Source organism: Gadus chalcogrammus, chromosome 16 (assembly GCF_026213295.1).
Source record: "Gadus chalcogrammus isolate NIFS_2021 chromosome 16, NIFS_Gcha_1.0, whole genome shotgun sequence".
NCBI classification, from domain to species: Eukaryota; Metazoa; Chordata; class Actinopteri; order Gadiformes; family Gadidae; genus Gadus; species Gadus chalcogrammus.
This window is the reverse complement of record NC_079427.1, coordinates 36,646,894-36,672,424: the sequence shown is the minus strand read 5'-3', so window position 1 is coordinate 36,672,424 and position 25,531 is coordinate 36,646,894. Positions and strand designations below refer to the sequence as shown.

The 25,531-nt window shown below is 47.8% G+C and overlaps 1 protein-coding gene across 1 annotated transcript in view; it reads right to left on the bottom strand.

Annotated features, from left to right (window-relative positions):
* LOC130405729 (myosin light chain kinase, smooth muscle-like) overlaps nt 1–17,095 on the bottom strand; it is a 28,693-nt gene extending 11,598 nt beyond the window's left edge. Inside the window, exons 1-7 of the mRNA XM_056610896.1 lie at nt 16,800–17,095; nt 11,862–12,032; nt 8,816–9,378; nt 7,986–8,102; nt 7,086–7,142; nt 2,318–2,365; nt 756–883 (exon numbers count right to left, since the gene is read on the bottom strand). Of these exons, the coding sequence (XP_056466871.1) occupies nt 756–883; nt 2,318–2,365; nt 7,086–7,142; nt 7,986–8,102; nt 8,816–9,378; nt 11,862–12,032; nt 16,800–17,095 (1,380 nt within the window). The remainder of the gene's footprint in view (nt 1–755; nt 884–2,317; nt 2,366–7,085; nt 7,143–7,985; nt 8,103–8,815; nt 9,379–11,861; nt 12,033–16,799) is intronic.
* Nucleotides 17,096–25,531: the final 8,436 nt, after the last annotated feature.

The window sequence follows — 25,531 nt, the reverse complement described above, 5'->3', positions numbered from 1 at the left end:
TCATTCATTTTTCAACCGTTTACCATCGTTCAAACCATTAAACAAATCTACACACTTGTATCTTCAATACTATCGAAACGGAATTTTGATAGCATTTATACTTTTTTCAGAATCACAGTTTTAGTTTCAAACCGGCATCGTTTTCAGTTGCTTATAATAATTTAGGTCACCATAACAACGCCGGTAAACAAACCCCGCCGAATAGTCGAATCTCTGGACTGAAAAAGCAGATCTGATTCGACTCTGAAAATTCAGAGTCGGGGACCCTGAATGAATCTGTGCAAACTGGCAGTTTACACAGATTAAGATGTTCAAATGTATTTATAAAAGGTTAAATTGTGTTAAGAAATGTGTTTAAAAACGCACAAAGATGTTTTAATGTTTCAGAAATATGTTTAAAATGTTTAAAAAATATGTTTCAAATGTTTAAAAAATATGTTTCAAATGTTTTAAAATTATGATCAGAGATGTTTAAAATGTGTAAAATAATTAAGATAGCTTTCAAAACACAGGTCTTTAGAAAAAAAAGCTGAATTTTTTTCTCTGAGGGGGGGCTCACTCTCTCACACTTTGAAAACCCCTGGTATAGAGCATTAGGTTATTGATAAGTTATTGGGCATTTGGTTGTTGATAAGTTATTGATCATTTGGTTATTGATGAGTATTGATCATTTGGTTATTGATGAGTATAGATAATTTGGTTATTGATAAGTTATTGATCATTTGGTTATTGATGAGTATTGATCAGTGTCCTACCGGCTTCCTGAACTTGAGCCAGGTGCAGCTGAAGGGCGGAGCTCCGGAGAAGCGGCAGCTGATCTCCACCTTCTCCCCGGCTAGGATCTTCATGTCCTCTGGGAACTGGAGGATCTGAGGAGGAAGGGCTGAACACACACACACACACACACACACACACACACACACACACACACACACACACACACACACACACACACACACACACACACACACACACACACACACACAGTAACCACATACACACACACACACACACACACACACACACACACACACACACACACACACACACACACACACACACACACACACACACATACAGAGAAATAAAACAGAAACACAGAAACACACACACACACACACACACGCATTAACAACATACACAGAAACAACCCAGAAACACACACACACAAATATGCAGACACTCACACACACAAATCCATACACACACACTACTGGTGGATTTAATGATTAGTTTCCGTGACCCAGTTCGCGTGATTCAGTTCGCCACGAGGAGTCGTTTGCGAATCGTTCGTTTGTTCGTTCGTTCAGTCGAATTTGCGGTAGCACTAACTCCACTGAGTCTGACTGAATCAGCTGAGAACCGTGCAATGGGGTCCATTCCATGATGCGATTTACCGCTACCGGAAACCAGGCTGAACGAACATACGATTCGTGAACGACTCCTCCCAGTTCAGTCGAGTTTCCCGTGAATCGATTCACCGGATCTCGACTGAACGTGGAGGAGTCGTTCACGATTCAGCCTAGTTTCCGGTAACGGTGAATCGCATCATGGAATGCACGCCATTGCACGGTTCTCAGCTGAGTCAGTCAGACTCAGTGGAGTTAGTGCTACCGGAAACTCGTTTGTTCGTTCAGTCGAGTTTCCGGTGAATCGAATGGTGAACAAGACGACCGAACGAACGAGAGAGACGAACCGGTTCGGTTCGTGCGTTCTAAAGACTCGTTCATTCGAACCGGTTCGCGAACGAACGAGCCAACACTAACACACACACACACACACACACACACACACACACACACACACACACACACACACACACACACACACACACACACACACACACACACACACACACACAGAAAAACAAACTCACACACAGTAAAAACACACACTCACACACTCACACAGACACACACACACACACACATACACAAAAATCCGGCATGCACAAGTTTGCATTTTGCATGGAGGGCATTTAGCAGACCTTCAAAAGCAACTTACAACCATTCACACACAGGCTCACACTCTTGTCACAGCTTGTTGGGGTAGGTTGAGGTGTCTTCCTCAGACACTCTTGCTCAGATACTCTTACCACACTAGGGTTGGTGAGTATGTAAGTATTATTTTATGTGTGTCTGTGTGCCTCTCCCTGACACCTACATGTTGTAGCAATGCAGTTTGGTAACGCAGTGCCAAAGCTCCTATATCTGGAGTCCCCAGCCCTGACCAGGTCACCGTGCTGCTAAGTACAGTTGCTCCAGACCCTTGACCCCAACACCCCCTCCTCACGGCGGTACAGACACACAGACCGTACCTTGTTTAGGAGGGGTCTTCGTTGTTGGTTTCTTAATCCGGGCTTCACCTGCAGAGAGATACAACAGTCTGATTAAACCTGCTGGACTGGTCATCTGACATGAATCATGTGTCTTATCCCAATAGTGGCAGTAGTAGTGGTCGTTGTAGTGGTATTAGTAGTGGAAGTAGTAATGGTAGTGGTCATAGTAGTGGTAGTAGTAGCAGTAGTACTATTAGTGGCAGAAGTAGTTGTAGTGGTAGTAGTAGTTGCGGTAGTAGTAGTAGTAGTAGTGGTGGTGGTAGTAGTGGCAGTGGTAGTAGTAGTAGTGGTAGTAGTAGTGGTAGTATTGATCTCTGTATTCTGTGTCTTTAAGAGCGGTGACATATCTGGAGCCATATACTGAAGTATAGCAACCAAGGAGGAGGAGAGGGAGAGGAGAGGATGGGGGAGGAAGAGGAGGAGGCGTGGGGGGAGGAAGAGGAGAAGGGCATGGGGGAGGAAGAGGAGGAGGGGGAGTGGAGGGAGCGGGGGATTAGGAGGAGGTGATGGGGGAGGAAGAGGAGGAGGGGATTGGGGAGGGAGAGGAGGAGGAGTGGAGGGAGGAGAAGGGAGCAGGGAGGGAGAGAGAGGGACGTAGGAGTACATACTATTTGGTTGAGTGTCTGTGGTTTTCATGTCCTCATATGGACATTCTAAAAATACTCCCTGAAGGAATCCAGGATATAACTCCTCCAGTATTTATTTTCCATCTCAGAGCCATGCGACCCTGCCGGCTGAATAAGTAACCCTCACTCTCTACACTATCCCACAACTCTTTATACTACTCTAGCACTTTTCAGAACTATCTATCACCATATCTATTACTCTCTATCACTTTCTGTCACCCTCCATCACTCTCTATCACCATCTATTACACTCTATCTCTCTCAACCAATCAGTTCCCTCACTCTCTCCAGGGGCCACCTGAGTCTTTAGTCCTTAAGTCATGGGGCAGTTATCAACAATGCACAATTTTAGCTCACTAAGCTAGATTTAGGCAACATGAAGCATGCTAGGCTACATGTAGCATGCTATGCTAACTGTAACTCTATGCTAGGCCTGTGACCCCAGCCTGTTAAAGATAGAGAGAGTGAGCTACAACAAAACACCACGACATCACAACACAATAACACAATAACAACACAACGATAAGTAGCAATGTAGCTCACTAGGCGATATGTAGAATGTTAGGCTACATGTCGTATGCTAGGATAAATGCTAAATGCTTGGATCAATGTAGCAGGCTAGGCTAGATGTAACATGATAGGCTTAACACCAATGACATCCGGAACTTCCGACCGATATCTCTTATTTCATTCCTTTCCAAAACTGTCCTCCTATCGCTAACAAAACAATCTGCTTGACCCTCATCAGTCAGGCTTCAAGACTGCACATTCCACTGAGATGCACCTATAAGGTCACATGGAATGGTTCCTTGTCCAAACCCTTCACTCTTGACACTGGTGTCCCTCAAGGCTCTGTACTGGGACCCCTTCTGTTCTCCCTATATACCATATCCTTGTGCTGTCAACACATCATATGGTTTGGATTCCTCAGAGATTCCTGTTTTCCCCCTCCTCTGACAACACCCTGATCTCAGAATGTCCTACGGACATCAGCATTTAGATGACCCATCACCTGAAGCTTAAACTCAACAAGACTGAGCTCTTCCTTGTGCAAGGGAAAGATTGCCCTCACATAGACCTACTGCTCACTGTCGAGGACATTGTGGTATCTCAATCACAAAACGCGTGAAACCTTGGTGCAATACTGGACATTTACTCCCACTCATCTCATAAAATCATCACGTTATGCTACACGACGAACATTCCCGTGGTGGCCCGATCCTGCAGATTTGCTCTCTACAACATCCGCTGGTTTCCCCTCCTCACAAGCGAAGCTGCTCAGCTCCTGGTCCAAACGCTCGTCGTCTCCCGCCTAAACTATGCAATTCGCTCCTGGCTGGACTCCCTGCCTCCGTGATCAAAGCATTGCAGCGTATCCAGAACGCTGCAGCACACCTGGTATTCAAACCTACCTAAATTCTCCCATTTGACCCCCTGGCACTTGAAAATAGCATCATGTAGCATCTTAACATTGCTATTTTTGTTGTATATGGGGAACGGGTTAGCCTAGCGATTGTTAGTGCTTGGCACTTGGCTCTATGAACATCCTTACTGTACCGAAAGAGATATATTATTGTTTCTCTTTCATCTGACAAATGTACCTTTTGTTAGTCGCTTTGGATAAAAGCATCTACAAAATTTCCCTTAAATGTAAATGTAGGCTAGATGTAGCATGCTAGGCTACATGTAGCATGCTGGGCCTGTGGCACCAGTCTGGGGAAGATGTGCGAAGGAGAGAGTGCATATGAGGGAGTCCTCCACACCATGTATGGTCATGGAGCAGCGCACGCACCCTAACATTTAAAGAGAGAGAGAGAGAGAGAGAGAGAGAGAGAGAGAGAGAGAGAGAGAGAGAGAAACACACACACACACACCACACACATACGCATACACATAAACCTCACGGATACAGAGAGACAAAGACAGAGGGATAGGTAGAGAGGAGAATAAAGAGAGGAAGATGGACAGAGAGAAAGGAAGGATGAAGAGAGAGGAGGAGGGGGAGGAGAGAGAAATAAAGGAGGGCAAAGAGAGGAATACCTTTCATGGGGTTGATAGGAACAGACAAGAGGACCCGAGTAGATCAGGGTTAATTGAACGCACTAAAATGACACATCACTCACTGTCTCTGTATTTGTACTATCTAACCTCTACCCGCTCCTCAATAACCTGTCTCTGTATTGACTGTCTAACCACTACCGGCTCCTAAATTACCTGTCTCTGTTTTGACTGTCTAACCCCTACCTGCTCATGAATGACCTGTCGCTATACTGTCTAACCCCTACCTGCTCCTTAATGACCTGCCTCTGTATCCACTGTCTAACCCCTACCTGCTCCTTAGTTGCACCGCAGAGCAACCATGATTTTGATTAATGGAAAATGAATATATGATAAAAATAAGTAAGTACAAATATTTGCTCTACCACTAGCACTGCTTTTTGGTAATTTTGGTAGTATAAAAGCTAGGAATACATCGTGTTGAATGAATACATAACTGGAATACGAGACTGAAATTCACAGCTTATAAAAAGTAACGTTATTACACGGTGACTGCAGTCAGCAACGAAGGAACGTAACATGTCGATGACGCTATACACTACATAAAAGACTAACATACACACACACATACGCACACACACACACACAAACACAGAACATTTGACACAACTTGTATTAACAATATAAACAATATAATAATGACAAAGGTTATAAGATGCAAGATACGCGCTAAACTATGACTTTGACCACTCTAGTATCAGTGCTAGCATTGTCAGCAGAGACCTACCTACGTCCTACTCATATTCCTACGGAAATATTAGCTTTACTATGCTAATCTTAACGTCACTGTGGTAATGGGGAGCGTGTCTATGTTCCCCGGGTCCGATGTTCCCCGGATCCTATGTTCCCCGGGTCCTATGTTCCCCGGGTCCTATGTTCCCCTCTTTGTATGAGACTGGCGAACATTTTTTAAAAAGGGTCCTATGTTCCCCGCTTTTCCCAAAAGGGGTCCTATGTTCCCCGATATCATTACTGCCAAATTCCGGCCAAGATAACTACCATTGCATGTCTTTACCTTTTGTGGAAGAGGGAGGCGCACAGAGTTTTTGGCCGTGATATTATTATACAATTATATTATATTATATACTATCATATAAAGAGCTACGTGAGTCGCAAACGGCAACAATCACTTTCTCCTCAATGCTGCAGTTCACCCCGGAGTTGGCCGGTTGAAAGCTGATTGGCTGTTACGTTACACATGTCACTCAGTGGCCACGCTGTTGAACGCCGATTGGCTGTCATCACACAAATGTCGCGTCAGAGTTTAAATATTTTTAAAGATTGATAGATTGTGGGGAACATAGGACCCTTTTCCCAGAAAAGGGTCCTATGTTCCCCGCTTTTCCGATAAAGGGTATTTTGCTCCCCGGTATGTAAGGCTACAGGGGAACATAGGACCCATTTTGGGAAAAACGGGGAACATAGAACCCGGGGAACATAGGACCCGGGGAACATAGGACCCGGGGAACATAGGGATGACCCCGTGGTAATGTTAGCATCACTGTGGCAATTTTAGAAACACCATGGTAGCGTTAACATCACCGTGGTAATGTTCGAATCATCATGGTTATGTTAGCATTACTGTGGGTAATGCTCGAATCACCATGGTTATGTCAGCATCAGCGTGGTTATGTTAGCATCACCGTGGTAATATTCGAATCACCATGGTTATGTAAGCATCGCTGTTGTAATGTTTGAATCACAATGGTTATGTCAGCATCACCGTGGTTATGTTAGCATCACCGTGGTAATGTTAGAATCACTATGGTTATGTCAGCATCACAGTGGTAATGTTAGCATCGTTGTGGTAGAATTAGCATCAAATTGCAAACATTGGCACTGTTTCTTTGAGTTACACAGCTTGTTATAGAACTTTCAAGCAGCCGGAATCAATGCTACTTCTATGGCCGATTCTGGTGTGTCCCATGTATACACATATATGTGTGAGTGAGTGAGTGTGCGTGTGCATGTGTGTGTGGTAGCGCAGCAGTGGGCAGCGGCTCCAAGCTGCAGCTCCTTATTGGGACAAAAGGAGAGCGAGGCTGCATAGTTTGGAAACTCACTCTCAGACGCTGGGCCTGAGTTCTTCTTCCTGTCAGCTAGAGTACTGTCCTCTGGGTCTAGAGAAGAGGACAGAGGAGGAGAGAGGAGGAGGAGGAGAGAAGAGCAGAGGAGAGAGAAAAGTAGAGAGGGGAGGAGAGGACAGGTGAGGAGAGGAGGGGAGAGAGGAGGTGAGGAGAGGAAAAGAGGAGGGAGGAGGAAAAGAGGAGGGAGGAGAGAAGAGAGGACAAAAACGAGGGGGGGAGAGGAGGAGAGGAGATGCGAGGAGGAGAGGAGAGTAGGGGAATGGAGGGGAGAGGAGGAGAGGATTGGTGGGAGAGGAGGAGAGAGGAAATGAGAGGAGAGGAGAGAGGAAAGGGGAGAGGAGAGTAGGAGAGGAGAGGGGATGTGAGGAGAGGACAGGAGAGAGGAGGATAGAGGAGAGGAGGGGTGGGGGAGAGGAGTGAGGAGAAAAGAGGAGGAGAGGAGAGGGTAGGAGAGGTCAGGAGAGAGGACAGGAGAGAGGAGAGGAGGAGGGGAGAGAAGAGAGGAGGAGAGGGGAGTAAAGGGGAGGAGAGGAGTGAGAATAGGAGAGGAGGACAGAAGAGAGGAGGAGAGGAGTAAAGGAGAAAATATTATTTTGTGATATTTGTATCACTCCTATCTTCCTCGGTGGTATGAAGGAGGGGTGTTCTTTACCAGATACATAATGTTGTACAAAATGAGGGTTTTTTTGAGATTGAGTCCTGTCATGAACAAATTTATAGAGTTAATGGCCAGAAACGTTTGCCACCAAACATATATTCCTGTACTGGGGGCCCCAGGTCCCCAGTGGTCAGTGGGGGGTACTATATTTGTTTTTAAATGTGTAGTTATAAAACCATGGGAATGGTATAGTTGTGTCAGGCTCACGTGGTACTCACCATCCACTAGGACCATGCAGGAGGTCTCGGTCTTCCCTAAGCTGGTCTCCACGCGGCATTTATACTGTCCCTCATCCTCTGGGAGGGCCTTTTCTATGGTCAGGGAGCACAGCCCTCCTGCAACACAGTACATGTCATACATCTCATATCAATACTTCCTATCAGTGTGAAACGCCCTGTTATAGAAGGTATTAAAGAAGGTATATTCTACATATACACCACCTGCTACATATCATATACTTTATTATTTAAGATCTTCGTCAAGGTATATTATATGTAGCAGGTGGTATAAACATATATATATATATATATATATATATAAATATATATCCCTTGCAGCAAATAGTAGTCATCAATCTACTTTCTATACCATCACATGGCATCACAATATGTACACCAGCAACAACCCAAGGCAACAAGCCAACACCATGACCAGGTGTAATAGACTCAAAGTTGCTGAGCCCTCACATGGAGCCAACATGGAGGCCTTTGGCAGTTGTCATGTCTGACCATGACTCCGTCAGATGGTAATGAAGAGTTGATTGGTCTGTCTGTCCTCAACACAAAGACTAGTATCTAGAATGCTAGCATTAGCATCTAGAATCTACTGGACTTCAACTTAGCTATCCGTGCGTTTGTGTGTGTGTTTGTGTTTACGCACATCTACACCTAGACAAACACACACACACAAACACATATCCTTGTATATAGCTCTGTATATCGATGAAATCATTAGACATCAGTCTTTGTATTTAGGTAGGCACATATGTATGTTTACATGACTGTGTGTATGTGTGTGTATGACTGCTGTGTGTGTGTGTGTGTGTCACCTTCGCTAGCCAGGACGATGAACTTGGATGGTTTGATGACCTTCCCGTCCAGTGTCCAGGTGACCTTGACATCACGGAGGTCAGCGGTCAGCAGGCAACACTGCAGCCTGAGCTTCTGACCGTCCAACACGTTGATATTACTCAGCTTCTGTTTGAAGTCAGGTGCTCCTGCTCCTCCTCCTCCTCCTCTTCCTGCGTCCACACAGTTCTTGGCCTCCTTCTCTCCGTTCTTGGGGGTGTTCTCCACCTCCTTCTTGGGGGTGTTCTCCACCTCCTTCTTGGGGGTAGTCTTCTTACCCAGGATGGACCTGAAGTCCACCTGCTGGGGGCCTTTCTTCTCCTCCTCTGGCCGGGGCTTGACCCCTGACCCCTTCAGGTTGGCTCTGAAGGCCATGGGTGGTGGGGGGAGGGGGGCGGGGGTCTTGAGGCTGGGGGGCTCGTTGGGGGCGGGGGTCTTTTGTCCGGGGGGCCCGTGGGGGGCGGGGAGCTTGCGGAAGTCCACCTGTCGCGCCTCGACTAGACGCTGCTGCTCATCGACGTGCTCCTGCGGCTCTGCGCTGCGCCTAAGGAGGCCCCTTCGATCTGCTGCTCCTGGACCTGTCCCTCCTGCTCCTGCTGCTCCTGCTGATGCTGGGCCTGCTCCTGGACCTGCTCCTCTCTGCCCCAGAGAGACCTGCTCCTGGCCTGGTGTCTCCTGGTCCAGGCTCTTCCGTCCCAGCTGTAGAGGAGTGTTGCTGCTCTGGTCGCTGCCTCTCTCCCCTGTTCCTCTCTCTCTTCTGGCTCCGCCCCCCCCCCCTCTGGGCCCGCAGGACCAGGCCTGGACCAATCACAACGCAGGGAGATGGGAAAGTAAAAAGGACAGGCTGCATGGACGCGTTACATCACAGATGACTCTAATGCCCCAATATGGGCATGAACCCAGAACAGCCTGGAACGCAGTCAAACTCCCTCTCTCTCACAAACCCACACACACACACACACACACACACACACACACACACACACACACACACAGACCCTTATATGCACACAAACATGTGCATTAGAAAAAGAAACTGACACATGAGAGAGATGGGGATGGTCCTGTTATCTCTGAACTTCTAAAGGTTTATTTTAAACTTTTAGATGAAGAATGATTTTTACACACACAAACACAGTATATATGTGACATGGAGGTCGATCTGTTGGGATAATAGATATAGACGGGAGCAATGGAGAGAGAGGCAGAGAGAACGTAGTGCTAGAGCACCAGCGGTTGAACGATACAAGACAGTAGGAAGAAGAGAGAAGGCTGCTCTCACCTGCCCTCCTCCTACTCCTCTCCAGGGGTCTCATTTATAAAACTGTGCGTGGCATCGTTACTAAAAGTGTACGTACGCCCAAAAGCCAAGTTTTGCGTGCGCCAAAAAATATTCAGATTTATAAAACCCTTTGTACGGACACCGTACGCAATCTTTGCTTTATAAATCACAGAGTGCATACAAGTGTGCGCAGCTGAATCAGCTTCACGTTCCGCCCTGTACATGCCCCTTTTTAACCATAAATGGTCAATGGAAATTACTTCATGATTGCGATCTGCATATAAAACAGACTCAGATGCAAGTATTATGTCTTGTCGGAAACAATGGCAGAAGGACTGAGAAAATCAAAAAAGCGAAATTTCACGTAGGTTGAAGTGGAGACACTTGTGGGTGGGATGGAGGCCCGAAAAGTAGTTTTGTTCGGCGGTCACGGGATTGGGATCGCCAACAACAAAAAGCAGAATGAGTGGCAACATGTTGCTGCAGCATTGAACTCTGTCAGTAGCACGGAGCGCACAGTCCCAGAATTAAAAAAGTGGTCTGACATAAAGGTAGGCTTCATATTTGTATGTAGCCTACCAATAAATCGTTATGGTCCCTAAAGACCCTCTCCCTCCGAATCCTGCCATTTGCATGGTCTGCCAGAAGTGCCATATGGTGCAGCATTACCACGGCGCTCACCTCTGTATTTATAGGGTTACGGTTATAAGACTGACCGAGAACACATTGGATAATCAGTTTGTAATCACCCACGTAAAATGTTCTTGAACATAACCCCTTTTTAATGCCTTATTTGTCATGAAAAGCATCAAGAGTAACGGACAACGATTGTGATGAGGAGTGTGGCTTGGTTTTCCACACTTGGGATTTAATTGACATTTGATTATGTGTTTACAGTGTCACATAAAAATATGATGTTATTGATACATGTTGGACAGATGCTTTATTCCATGCAGTCGCGCCGTCAGTGGACAGTATAGTGCCGGGATTAAATATAGAGAATATTTATTTTTTTCTATTCTAAGGAGATGTTTCTGGAGTTATAACTGAGAAATAACGCAGTTGACTTAAATTATTGTGATACGCATGATAGGGGTTGAAATTAAATTTATGAAGGGTGATGATAAAACATAATCGTTCTTCTCACTCTACAATTCTTCGGTCTGACTTCAGTTCACCACCACACCATCTGTGTCTCCAATTCTCCTTTTCCTCCAAACCATGCGTACGCATGGGTCAGAGTTTGCTTAGGGCTGCGCACATTCTCCCGTCAAGTTGGTTTTTTATAGATCACAACCTTGGCGTGGAAAGTCACGTACGCCAATTTCAGCCCCGTTTTGTGCGTACGCAACGGTTATAAATGAGACCCCTGGTCTGTCCATCACAGAGTCTGGTCAAACAGCCGCACTCTCCTACCTTGTACTCTCCTACTACACACACACAAATAGACGTTTGTGTGTGTGTGTGTGTGTGTGTGTCTGGGTGTGTGTGTGTGTGTGTGTGTGGTTGTTAATGTGTGTTTACCTCAGAGTATTAACATAGTCTCCAGCGTGGTGCTTTTTGACTCACCTGAGGAAGGAACAACATGTCAGCATGTTAGCCTGTCTAGGCGTGTTAGCATGTGTTACCAACTTAGCCTGTGTTAATATGTTATCCTGTCTGAGCATGTTAGCCAGTATTAGCATGTTAGCATGTCTTAGCATGTTAACCTATCTGAGCATGTTCTTGTCCTGGTATGTGCTTACCTGATGAGCAGGGAAATCAGTCCCTCCTTGTGCAGCAGCGTGTACTCAGGCCCCGCCTCCAGGGGCCCGTTGTGTCCTGGCCCCGACCAGCGGGGGAGGGGGGGCGGCTCCCCGGCAACCACGCCGGTCAGAAGCACCTGCTGCCCCAGGACGCCACGCACCGTCCTGGGCCTGTAGATGACCCAGGGCTGCACCCCCCCCGCTGGGCTCTTGAGCACACACACACACACACACACACACACACACACACACACACACACACACACACACACACACACACACACACACACAAACCATGAACTAACTTATGGCCTGGTCAGAACAAATATAAAATTTATAAAAAATCAAAAAGACAGACAGAAGATAGACAGATGTACGTACCCAAATTGATTTGGCAAAATCAATACTTATTTTAAGTATTTCTGGATTTGATATATATTTATGATGTTTTGTTAACTTCTTTACCTTTCTTTACTATATTCGGAACTCAACCTCCGAACTTAAGGACATTGGACCTTTAGGTCATTTAGGAATAGGACCTGAAGAGATATGTAACACTGTCTGCTCAGCCCAGCCGTCCTCTTTTTGAAACAGCTTTGGGCAACGCAATGTGACTGAAGGATCTGGCCGTCGAGCAGCCTCATAGACAACCGCTCTGAAACAAGGGAGAGAGGCCTTCACCTCAGCCTCAACCGCTCTGACCGCAGAGAGAGGCCTCCAACTCAGCCTCAACCGCTCTGACAGCGGGGAGAAAGGCCTTCACCTCCAGCCTCGACCGCCCTCTGACCGCAGGTAGAGAGGCCTTCACCTGCAGCCTCGACCACCCTGTGACAGCAGGAAGAGAGGCCTTCACCTGCAGCCTCGACGCCCTCTGACCGCAGGGATCCTTCCCTGCAACTGCAGCAGAGCTCCCTACAGATGTACCCCCTCCAGCCTCCTTTGATATCTAACCAAGAGAACCAGCCCCGCCCGCTGGGGGCTCCAGGTGTGTTTGGTGACTAAAGAAGAGAGCGTAACACTTTATTTGTAGGTGTCTACATAAGAGTGAGATGTCACTGTCATAACTATGACATGACGGTGTCATGAACTAATGAATACTCATAACATAAGGCAAGGCAAACTTTATTTATATAGCACCTTTCATACACAAGGCAGACTCAAAGTGCTTCACATATAAACATTGTCGTACAAAAAATAAAATAATAGATAAGTAAAAGAAAATATATATTCAAAGAAATGAGTAAAATAGATCAGCATTTAAGAAAGTGCAATCAGATCAACAGTCTCTCTGGTATCCACGTTGGGACTCTTACCCGACCTAAAGGTGTTAAGGAGACAGAACGAGGGGACCCAAACGCTTAACACAGGGAGGCAGAGACGGGGTGAAAGGAAGTGGGATTTATTGGGACAAGGGGTAAACGACAAGCCGGAGCTAGGCAAGCGGAAGTCAGGCAGGCGAGGGTTCAGTAACGGGGAGGCAGTCAGGCAGGCAAGGACTCGACTAGGGTTGGGTATCGTTTGGGTTTTATCCGATACCAGTGCCTACTCTGTACTTTTCAATCAGTTCCAGTGCTAAAACGGTTCTTGAACCGGTACTTAAAAAAAGCGATACCGCACACACTTGCATGCATGCACGACTTATTATGAGTTTCACATTAAGCAGAAAGTCAGCGGACACTGAGTTGAATGGCTACGGTGTTTGCTAGCCTACTTGATATGCAAGATTTACGGTTGGCATTAAATTGCTCGATTTACCATAAGAGGAAAGGCTGCTGTGAGTGCTGTGACTGATAAATATATTTTTAAAAAATAAAAATAATTACAAATAATATTAATTACTCGCTGAAAGCAGGCAGGCACACATCTATGCTGCTCGCGTTTACACTTGCGTGCATGGCGCTACATTACTGCCAAAGTCATATTAAGTAATATAACGCAGGCGGGTAAGGCAGCCACAGGAGACGCCAACATTGATTTCAACCGCTCGGTACCGCGCCGTATTAATTCCCAAGTTTTAAAAAGAAAAAGTATTTGAAAGGAATAAGCGACTGTTTTTGATTTGTTTATTTTGTTTTGAACAGATAGTTTGGATGCATGCATCGGCTTTGAGTTTGTTTGTTTGTTGAAATTACATTCGCTCGCAACACACACACACACACACACACACACACACACACACACACACACACACACACACACACACACACACACACACACACACACACACACACACACACACACACACACACACACACACACACACACACACACACACACACACACACACACGTTCCTTCATTCACGCACGCACCCACTACAACCTGCCGATCTTCAATCAAAACAACATCAAGTAAGTGATGCCGCAGCGCGTTGACAAGTCCGTCCTGAGTCACGAGGCGCCCATACGGTTTATAGTTTATATGTTTGAAAGCCGTGACACACTCTTTTACCAGATGGCCTGAAATACCACGCCTTGCAGTTATGGACCTATAAAGAAAGTCGTAGGAATACCTTGCGTGTTTAGCACAACATTAAAAAGGGTCCCGTCTGAAACAGTGTCGCGCGGCGCTGCGTTCCGAACGTTGTGTAATCAAATACACCGGTGTAAGTACCATATTGGCTCGGCTACCAGATCGGCTCGGGGTCCGTCGTCTGCTGATTACGTTACACAATATCATTGGCTGTACGCTTGAATGGGCGTAGGCTACATTGTGATTGGCTGCTAAGGGACAGTTGCGATTGGCTGTTTTGTGCTGTAGCTCTGGCTGTCGTCATAGCAACCACAGCGAGCACATGTGTGAGCGGGAGTAGGTCTGTCTAGTTTCGGTTTGTGTTGCCAGATTGGGCATATGTCCCGTTTTTCCAGCCTAACGTGATTCAAAGTAGCCAAATCAGGCTGAAAATGTGCCCAATCTGGCAACACGGACGGCTTATCTTAACAGCCAAGATGATTCCGAGGGATGTTTTGTTTTTAGAAGAAAACTATCCATACAGATAGGTTGGGAATGGTCTATGTTCAAAATGAAAGATCATTACAGGCTCTTTAATTTAAGCCATAAAAGACCTTATTGCTGTAGATAGCGTATTGTGTGACGTAATCAGCAGACGACGGACCCCGAGCCGATCTGGTAGCCGAGCCAATATGGAACTTACACCGGTATGGCGGTATATAAAAAAATCATATCCTAACGAAAATACACACCGTTATTCGGTGTGAACCGGTATATCGCCCAGCACTAATGCAAGTTGAGGCCGCAACACCATGGGGGCGGGGCAGGGGGTGTTAAAAAAAGTCAGACACCGTTATGAGGCACCGAAATGTGCGTTCTTATTCGATCTCGTTACAACACGGAAGGATGGGGGGAGTCTTGAGACGAACGGCACAGGGGTTAATGATAGTCTCAATCTCGAAGGGACGAGTGAAACGGGGGGAGAGGTAGACAACGCTTATTGTCCTGCTAATTATCCCAGCGAGGACATGAAAGGGGATAAACATGTGGATGTGTTTACTAGGGAGTTGTGGGCATATTCGACCCAGGGGAGCTGAGTGTTCCAAGAGGTGGGACTGGCGTGGATGATGCAAAAGAGTGCTGCCTCCATCTGCTGATTGGCTCGCTCGGATTGTCCATTGGACTGGGGGTGAAATCCGGAGGAGAGGCTGGATGTGGCACCAAGAGCCGTACAGAACGCACGCCAAACTTGGGAGCTTTGTCAGAGACGGGTTGACACTAAGGTTTCAACAGCCCTTGCCCATCGGGCAAGTACAGATCATGTTCGACTTGCCCGAATGTATAATGTTCACTTGCCCAAATTAATATCAGAATCGTGAAAGGGCCTCTTTTTGCCAGGCACCTGGCCTAATTTTGGGGAACTCAGAAAACTCATCCTAGCTCTTACTGAAGCTGAATGTTAGTGTGGCATTAAGGGAAAAACAAGCTAGCCGACAACGCCACCCTAGGAATTGCACCCAGGGATATATTAATCAAATAACTCAAAACAATTATCTAGCACACACATTCGTTGACTGACGGCACCAGAGACAAGGTTCCAAAAAGAAGTTGTTTTATTAGCTAAAACATGTGGGTTCCACATGTAACAAACATGACAAATGAAATCACACTGTATGTAGGGGATAGACAGGGTGATTAGGGCTGAGGCTTACCAGCAGGGGGCAAGATACCAGGAGACGGAGGGGGAGATACATAAACACCAAACAGTCACTCGTGCTCGCTCATACACACAGCAACACAGGATCAAAATTGTAAAATAAGAGAAATTCCAAGAGGACACACGTGAAAACACACACGGGAAGAGGGGCACCACCACCTAAGGGATCTAGTTGCCTCCCTGCTGTGGGCACTCAGTGCCTGGAAACAAAGGAATAGAAGAGAGATGAGGGCAGATACAAACGACCAAACAAAAACAAACACAACTACACAAAATGACCAAGGCTAAGGTTGGGTGGCTGGGCAGATCACTTAATGAACCGCCGCTATAGAATGGCCTACCACAAGTGCTATAACTCACAGAATGTAATACACAAAAGGAAATAAGTAAGAAAACAAACAAAGTATAACACAAATACACAAACCAGGCCCAAAAGGATCTGTGGCAACCCACTCCTCGAATGAGCCGGGTTCCACGGATAAATGACACGTTTGTGTGCGGGACAAGCCATCCAAGGCATTTATTACATACAACTTAAATCAAACACGAAGTAAACGCGGTCTCTAGGGCCTCCGTGGGCCTCTAGGCTCTCTCGGACCAGAGCGCTACCTTCTTCCTTGCTCCCGTGCCGTGCTGTCAGTCCACCTGCTCCTTTTAAAGAGTCTCCCTGGCTGTCCAGCCAGGTGTCTCTCATACCGCTGCTTGGGGTTCGGCAGGTGCTCTCCATCGCCGGCTGGTGGGTGACGGTGGTATCGGCCATCCCGGACCAACCCTCGGGCTGGTCCGTGCTGAGGTTTACGTGGCGGGATGCCACACTCCTCCACCCTTTGTCCAAGCCTCGGGTAGACGAGGGACCCGCCCAGGCAGGTATCTCGATTGGGCCGGGTGTCTCCTGCGGCGGCGGCTGCGTCCCTCGCGGCTACGGCAGCGTCCCTCGCGGCGACGGCAGCATCCCTTGCAGCGGCGGCGGCGTCCCTCGCGGCGACGGCAGCGTCCCTTGCGGCGGCGGCGGCGTCCCTCGCGGCGACGGCGGCGTCCCTACCGGGGGGTCGTAGTGGGATCTTCATCCTCGAATGAGCCGGGTTCCACGGATAAATGACACATTTGTGTGCGGGACAAGCCATCTAAGGCATTTATTACATACAACTTAAATCAAACACGAAGTAAACGCGGTCTCTAGGGCCTTCGTGGGCCTCTAGGCTCTCTCGGACCAGAGCGCTACCTTCTTCCTTGCTCCCGTGCCGTGCTGTCAGTCCACCTGCTCCTTTTAAAGAGTCTCCCTGGCTGTCCAGCCAGGTGTCTCTCATACCGCTGATTGGGGTTCGGCAGGTGCTCTCCATCGCCGGCTGGTGGGTGACGGTGGTATCGGCCATCCCGGACCAACCCTCGGGCTGGTCCGGGCCGAGGTTTACGTGGCGGGATCCCACATAGCAGGAGACTCCTAGGCGGCTCTGCCTTCAAGTCGCCAAACCCGCGTAACTGTCTCATCCGTTTGGGCGCCGCCCAGAGGATCAGCTCCGCCTCCGAAAGTTCTACTGTCATACAGCGGATCCTGAGCGGACTCATGTCGGATCCCTGTACGCGGACGCGCCTTTCACAGAGGATTGCTCCGTCCACTGTCAAACAGCGGATCCTGAGCGGACCCTGAGCGGACCCATTTCGGATACATGGACGCGGACGCGCCTTTCGCAGGGAGGCTCCACCCACTGTCAAAAAACGGATCCTGATCGGACCCATTTCGGATACCTGGAGGCGGACGCGCCTTTCACAGAGGATGGCTCCGCCCACTTATAACGGTTGAACTTAACAGCTATAGCAGACGCTTAAAGAACCGGAGAAGGTCAAGACATCATCTGAGATTTTCTGTGCTTTTTCGACTTTGGGCTGAATCCTCTTGACTGAGTAAGTGCATTTATTAATTGAGATATTGCGACATTCACAGTAAACATTGGCCTTTCTGTTTTCATCATGTAGGGGCTATGCTATAATTGTATTGTAATGACTTTGCTTGATATTGAACTAGCAGTAGAACCGAGTAGTGATTGATCATGTGAGTGTATTTGATTTAAAATGCAATAGCAATTTCGGCAGACTATGTTATGTAAGGGACAATGTATAGAACGCCGGTCATTATGGGGAAAATGAGCCCCGTGTCGGTCTGGTCTGTATTAATGCCCATATCCATTATCTACTCCTAGCCTATGCTAGCAGCATGTAGCTGCTCGCTTGCATGTTTGTAGGCAGGCACGATTGCATCATTTTAGCGTAGTCTCCACGAAAAGGCCGTTCAAATACAAAATATCTTCTGCGCGCGATCTGTTTTCGCGGTGTCCGTGGTTCCAGGGCTGCGATGCCCGCGTTGCCTGGTGCACGCGGTTCCCGGGCCATTCATTCATTGACGGGGCACGGCGGGAGGCGCTTTTTAGTCAGCAAGCCAGACCTCCTGCGTCACAAGTTTCAAATTCGGTGTCAAATCAGTTCAGCACAGATCAAAGGCTCCATGGCTATAATAATTTAAATATAATTAACTTATAAAGCGTGTAACAAGACACCGAGAGGATCTGGCTGGCTGACTAAAAAGGCACTGCATTTGGAAGTTTTAAGACAGGAGGTCTGGCTTGCTGACTAAAAAGCATTGCGATCATAAAAGCGGGACCATTTGACAAAAGCGCAAATCTGAAATAAATGGCTTCGATCTGACAACCAACTCTGGCCTACAGTGCAAACTTCCACATCAACCTGTAGTAGACTGAACCGCGCGCTGCCTGCTGCCGGCTGCCGACTGCCGGGCGATGGTGCCTCGCGGCAACAGGCGGCATGTCGCAGTTCATGTACTTCACCGAGTCAAAGCCAAAGTTCCTTTTCCCCAATTCCTTCTCAACCATGGCTCAGATAACCCCCACGACAGTCTCGTTGTGTAAATACAAGAGACGTCAAAGAACCGACAAGAAACACTTGCGTTACAGTGTGTGTATTCACACACACGCATGTGGCGCTCGCACGGTCATGTCTCATTGGCGGGCCAACGTCTCTGGGCGGGCCAGGCAGAGTAAGGGGAGGAGCTTAGATGCTTTTAGCCACTGGGGGACCATAGGCAGGCTAGGGGAACTCATATTTATGTTAGAAACCCTCATAAAGTGAGATTTTCATGTCATGGGACCTTTAATCCCCACAACCTTCATAACTTTGCAAGTCATGTTTCGTATTTTTTTTTAATTAGGCCTATTATTATTTAATCTCCTTACCTATCTCATACATTGTATTGTGTAAGCCTACTTGGTTTTGAATGCTACATAAACATAAACATATTTGTCTGATTTCAGGTGCTGTGAGGAAAAATGCGATCACAAAGTCGGTCACCGATGCGGAGGTCACCAAGCACACCATCCGGTGGTTTAACCTGGCCATGGATCGGGCGACAAAGAGACGAGGAGGTGTCCGTCCCCCATCTAGTCCCTCACAGCCGTAGTCTTAATTGAAACAGTTGAGAACATAATCAATAAAGAAAAAAATATTGAACGTTTGATTCTTATCGTTAACAAGTTTTTAATTTGCAATGCAGATTTAAGCTTTACGCCTATATTGCTGTAGTAGGCCTAGTTCTAGCGATAGTTTTTAGTTTTATCAAATAGTTTAGTTTATCCTATTTTATCCTACACGAGAACAGAAGGGATTTGGAAGGACAAACGGATCCGGGCCGGATGAGCCACGATTTTTATGAGTCCGTTGTTGGTCCGCGACGGATGTATGTATCAATTTACGGGTCCCGAACGTACCCATCGCGGAGGTAAGGTTTCGTGGATGCGAAGCGGAGGCAGCGGGGAGCCACGGCGGGTCCGCGATCCACCTCCGTAGCGGATCCAACGCGGCGTGCAAGTGGACCCCGATACGGGTCCGTTTCGCGGGCCCGTTCCGGAAGCCGCAATACCTCCGCGGCGGATCCGGCGCGGAGTACTTTTGCTGTGTGGGATGCCACAGATCTTAAACATGCGTGATAGCCCACTGGCTATCCGCAGCTATGAAAAGGCCTCCTGCCAGTGGCTTAACAGAAGCAGGGCTCAAAACAAACCATAAACAGAATCCCCCAAATTAAACCAAACACTTTCCCCAGGACAAACACACACGCACGCGCAAACACTCTACACTAGGGTGACCAGATTTGAGTTTGTGAAAAAGAGGACACTTCGTCGCGGGGGGGGGGGCGAGGGGGGGCGAAAACATGGGTATCTTTTCTTTAGTTCGTCCGTGAACTTACATTTACGTTTAGGCATGGCTGCAGATGTAATGTGCTGTTGTAAACAGAGTGGAAGCGGCAAGGTGCTCAATGTTGCCAGATTGGAAATGGCAAAGTAACGTACCAAAGGCTCAAAATGGTCGTATTTGGAGGATAATTATCGTGGCTCTGGCAACCCTGAGATCGGTCGCCCAATGACGGACTCTCTCTACAGTCAGATCGCGCAAGAAGGTGGAACGTAAGGGAGATACCATTTCCAGAACTTCGAAGGCCGTAATAACCATAGACATATACAATGGTAATAACTAGTAGGTTATGTGAAAGACCCAGAAACACAAATATGCGACGAGGCAAAAACAAATATGCGACGAGATAATGTCCGAAAACCGGACATTATCATCAATTAATAAACCCCCCCCGGACGCCCCGGACGGGACGTAAAAAGTGGACATGTCCGGGGAAAAGAGGACGTTTGGTCAGCCTACTCTACACACACAGACACACACTAATTGCGACACGGACAGGTGGAAACACACAAGGACAAGTCAACAGATAGCCGGATTAAGTTTAAAAGGAGTGGTCGTTAGCGTCTTCGCCGTTATCTTCCATGCTAGCCCAGGACAGCTAAGGCAGCTTTGTAGGTAAACAACGGGTGGCAAAAACAGCAGTCGGCAACGACACAATCGGCAGTACCTAGAAGGCATACAGGTCACCCCGTTAGTGCTAAACATAATTCTAAAAACAATAGTGATATAAAATAAGGGATACCTACCAGGAAGTTGGCAACTTCCTACTTAAGCCAGCGGGCTCACAGCGCACCGCTGAATGTGACCGTTCGGTAGGAATCCACACGAGACTGTTACGCGATCAACAATCCTGCACGCATCACCAACCAAGGCAGGGCACGAGCAGGCACCAGCAAGCAACAGGCACAAGCGCTGCAAAGCGACCAGTGTGAAAAAGTAAATCACCATGCTACAAACAAATCAGAGCCAGAGCGTCCATAGGAAAAGTGTGCGTACATACCGGTAGCAAGTTGCCTGGAGGGGCGTAGCAGGAAGTAACGAGGAGACAAATTGTGGCACCTCCCGACACAAAAAGCTACCTCAGAATAAATAAGATGGAGATGCAAGCCATTGGCTGTGACGGCCCTGATCATTACAAAGGGCTCTGCCCCTGCGTCTCACCACCTTCCACATATGTACGTGTTTAAAAAATAACAAACTTCTTCTTTGTTTGCTTACCAAAAGGTCCCATCGTGCCATGAAGTGATTTCAGTCCACCGTTGCAACCTTTTAATGCTATCGCCCAGTTATATGTAGTCCTGCATGCTTTCATCTGGATTTTATGCAAATGTAGATAACTAATTGTCCGAGGTAGTAGCATAGATATGTATTTTTTAACTATCACGTTTCTTGTAAGTCTAACTGAATAATCACAATCGCATTGTGGAGGTGGGGCGGCGTCTGGCCTGCAGGGGGAGTATGGAGCACCGGGTCTGCTGGGGTGATGGGGTCTGATTGCGGACAGGTGTCTGCAATCTGACCCAATCAGGAAGTGTGTATTTATGTGCCTGCTTGTCTTTTAGTCAGGGGTTGAGAGAGAGAGAGAGAGAGAAGGAAGACGCTCTCTGCGAGCCAGAGAGAGCGTCGTAAGACCAGGGGACGGACGGATTGAACATTGTTTAACCCGAAGTGGAAATAAACGGGAATTCGCTCCATTTCCACAAAAAACTGTGTCCTGAATCCGGTGAACCCGTTACACTGGAGTCAGGACACAGTTCTTTGTGGAAATGGAGCGAACTCCTGTTTATTTCCACTTCGGGTTAAACAAACTCAAAGACACACGAACAAAAGGACAACGTAGCAATGTTCAATCCGTCCGTCCCCTGGTCTTACGACTCTTTCATCTAAACTATTATTAATACATATAGACATATAGAACATATTTTTTTAGATTTTGGTAGAACCTAAAGCAGCAACAGCACCAAAAAGTGACAGAAAAACCCAGGATATATGATATATCTTGTTTTTTTTCCTGTGAATAGGCTAAATGTATTCAGCCCAAGCGGAGCAGCGTAAGCTTCAATTCAATTTTGATTGACAGGTACCGTGACACGCCCCCTTCATATGCTTCCCATTTGGGCTAAAGTCATTCAGCCCAAGCACAGTAGCGTAAGCTTCCATTGACGTTTGATTAACAGGTGCCCTGACATGCCCCCTTCATATGCTTCCCATTTGGACTAAATTAGTTTAGCATAAAGGCTGACCTTCGACTTACAGCTAGCACAGTAGCTACAGTACTGTGACCTTCGACCAATCACAGCACAGTAGCGCAAGTGCAGTAAGGCGTATGTGTAGCATGTGTTTTTAAACGTATCTATCATAATTTATTTATTTAAATAAATTAATCAACTTTAAATGTATGCATGAAATTTTGTTGTTTCTGTCACACAAATTAATTAAATGCCGACTCATCTATATAACATTTTATTATTACGCAGTGCATTACGGAACGCACTGCTTTTACTGTCAGGAGTGCAGTAAGAATATGGCCGGTAATAGTGCATTTGTAAGCGGGTCAACAACGTTTCGTATCGAAACATTAAAAAAGCATATGTCTAAATAACCCAACATGACGTGTGTAGAGAAAGTGGCCCCTCTCCCAGCTGCATTTCAGCAACAGGCAGTAACAATAAGGTTCTCTAAGGAATCGGAAATGATCAAATTTAATGTTGCATACTACATTGCCAAAGAGGAGTTACCATTCACCAAATTTAAATCCGAAATTATTCTCATGAAGAAAAATGGATTAAACGTCAACCCGACATATAGCAATGAGATGGCATGTGCACAATTCATTGCGGTAATAGGCAACACCTTAAAGCAAAAGACAGCTGCGGACGTCGGAAACGCCACATGTACATGTCCTTCATGATTGACGGCGACACAGACGTCTCTACCAAAAAGTGTGTGATCGTCTACAGCCGCATTTTACGCAAAGGGAGACGTCAACATTTTAATTGTTTGATACTTTAAGCACAAAAAAAGTTTTATTTTGCTTGATGGTTTAGTTCGAAATGTTCAATTTCAGCTCAGTGAAGCACTTTAAACAGCTTATTTTTCTTTTGATTTATAATTGTGCTTCAAATAAAGACACGCATTTCTCTACACCTTATTCTTGTTTAAAAATCATTCACATTATATGAAAGTTATGCACATAGATATAAAGGTGACATCATGGCGTCTGGAGCACTGTTTAGTATAGATAGTATTGAAAGTATTGATAAATGTCATGCATTCGTTAGCCCACCCACCCAAAATCACCACCAGCCGTCACTGATCCTGCCACAAGAGGACAGCCTCCAGGAGGGGACGGGAGACCAAGGGGTTACGGGAGCGGCTCGCCAGGATCCCTCGGGTTACTGGCAAGCCTTTTATTTTCCTGAGCGAGAGGGACATCCTGACAGGAAATGGCCTGATTGACCACAGTAGAGGCAGGCTCTGGAGCGCATACGGCGTTCCCTCTCCTCGGGAGAGAGATGTTTGCGTCCGATCTGCATGGGCTCTTGAGAGTGTCCGCTCGCGGCGGTATGGAACGGAAAACGAAGGAGGGGGCCGAGGTGCTGCAGGCGGCTCGAAAGAGGGCGTGGAGAACGAGTGTAGACCCCTCTCTCTGCGGCGTTCGCGTAAGCAATTGTCCACCCGTATGGCGAGAGCGATCAGGTGATCCAGATCCGAGGACTCCTCGGAGGTCAACTGGTCCCTGATGTCACTGCTAAGTGCGTTCAGAAAACCCCCCTGCAGAGCCTCCTCGTTCCAGCCGCAAGGGTGCGGAACTCGACCGCGAAGGAGGTGACGATGCGGGATCCCTGGCGAAGATGCAGGAGACGTTGAGAGGCCTCTCTGCCCCGGACCAGATGATCAGAGTAATTGGAGCAGACCGCGGAACCGCGTTCCCACACAGCCGCTGCCCATGCAAGAGCCTCACCCCGCAACGTGCCGATCAGGTAAGCGTTCCGAGATTTGTCTGCCAGACCTCCGATTTGTAGGTCTGGGGCTGCAGCTCGAACACGAGAGCACCGAAGAAGAAATGACCGACAGGATCCCAGGTCCCCTTCGTAGCGTTCGGCGGCTGGAATGAACGGCTCCCGGGGGTAAGCCGATGAACCAGGGACTGGGACTGGTGGTTCCGGAGTGACGGGGGATATGGACAACTCACGGAGAGTGGAGGTGATCTCCTGCAGGATATGGTCATGTTGACCCAGGAGAGTCCCTTGGTGGGAGATAATCTGGCACAAAACCTCTGCGTCAGCTGTCCCCATGTTGGCCAGTTCATACTGTTAAGGGGACAGGACAATGGGACCCAAACGCTTGACACAGGGAGGCAGAGACGGGGTGAAAGGAAGTGGGATTTATTGGGATAAGGGGTAAACAACAGGCCGGAGCCAGGCAAGCGGTAGTCAGGCAGGCAAGGGTTCGGTAACGGGCAGGCAGTCAGGCAGGCAAGGATTCGACGACGGGCGGGTGGTCAGGCAGGCGAGGGTCCAGTAACAGGCAGGCAGTCAGGCAGGGTTCAGTAAGGGGCAGGCAGGCAAGGACTCGGCGACAGGCGGGTAGTCAGGCAGGCAGGGGTTCGGCGACAGGTAGGCAGAGTGAAGGACGGAGAATTAGTACTGGCGCCGGCTGGATGAGATCCCCGGCTGAAGTAGGGAGTGGAGACTGTAGATTTAAGACAGGTCTGTCGGGAGAATGAGGGTCAGTGGCGTCAAGCGACCACTAGATGGGGATGTTGGACCGTGTCGCAGGTGGTGGCGTCCTCATCCTCATCCTCATCGTCATCCGCTTATCCGGGGTCGGGTCGCGGGGGGAGCAGCTCAAGCAGGGGGCCCCAGACTTCCCTTTCCCGGGCCACATTGACCAGCTCTGACGGGGGGATCCCGAGGCGTTCCCAGGCCAGTGTTGAGATATAATCTCTCCACCTAGTCCTGGGTCTTCCCCGAGGTCTCCTCCCCACTGGACGTGCCTGAAACACCTCCCAAGGAAGGCGCCCAGTGGGCATCCTTACCAGATGCCCGAACCACCTCAGCTGACTCCTTTCTAAGTAAAGGAGCAGCGGCTCTAATCCGAGTTCCTCACGGATGGCTGAGCTTCTCACCCTATCCCTAAGGGAGACGCCAGCCACCCTTCTGAGAAAACTCATCTCGGCCGCTTGTACCCGCGATCTCGTCCTTTCGGTCATCACCCAGCCCTCATGACCATAGGTGAGG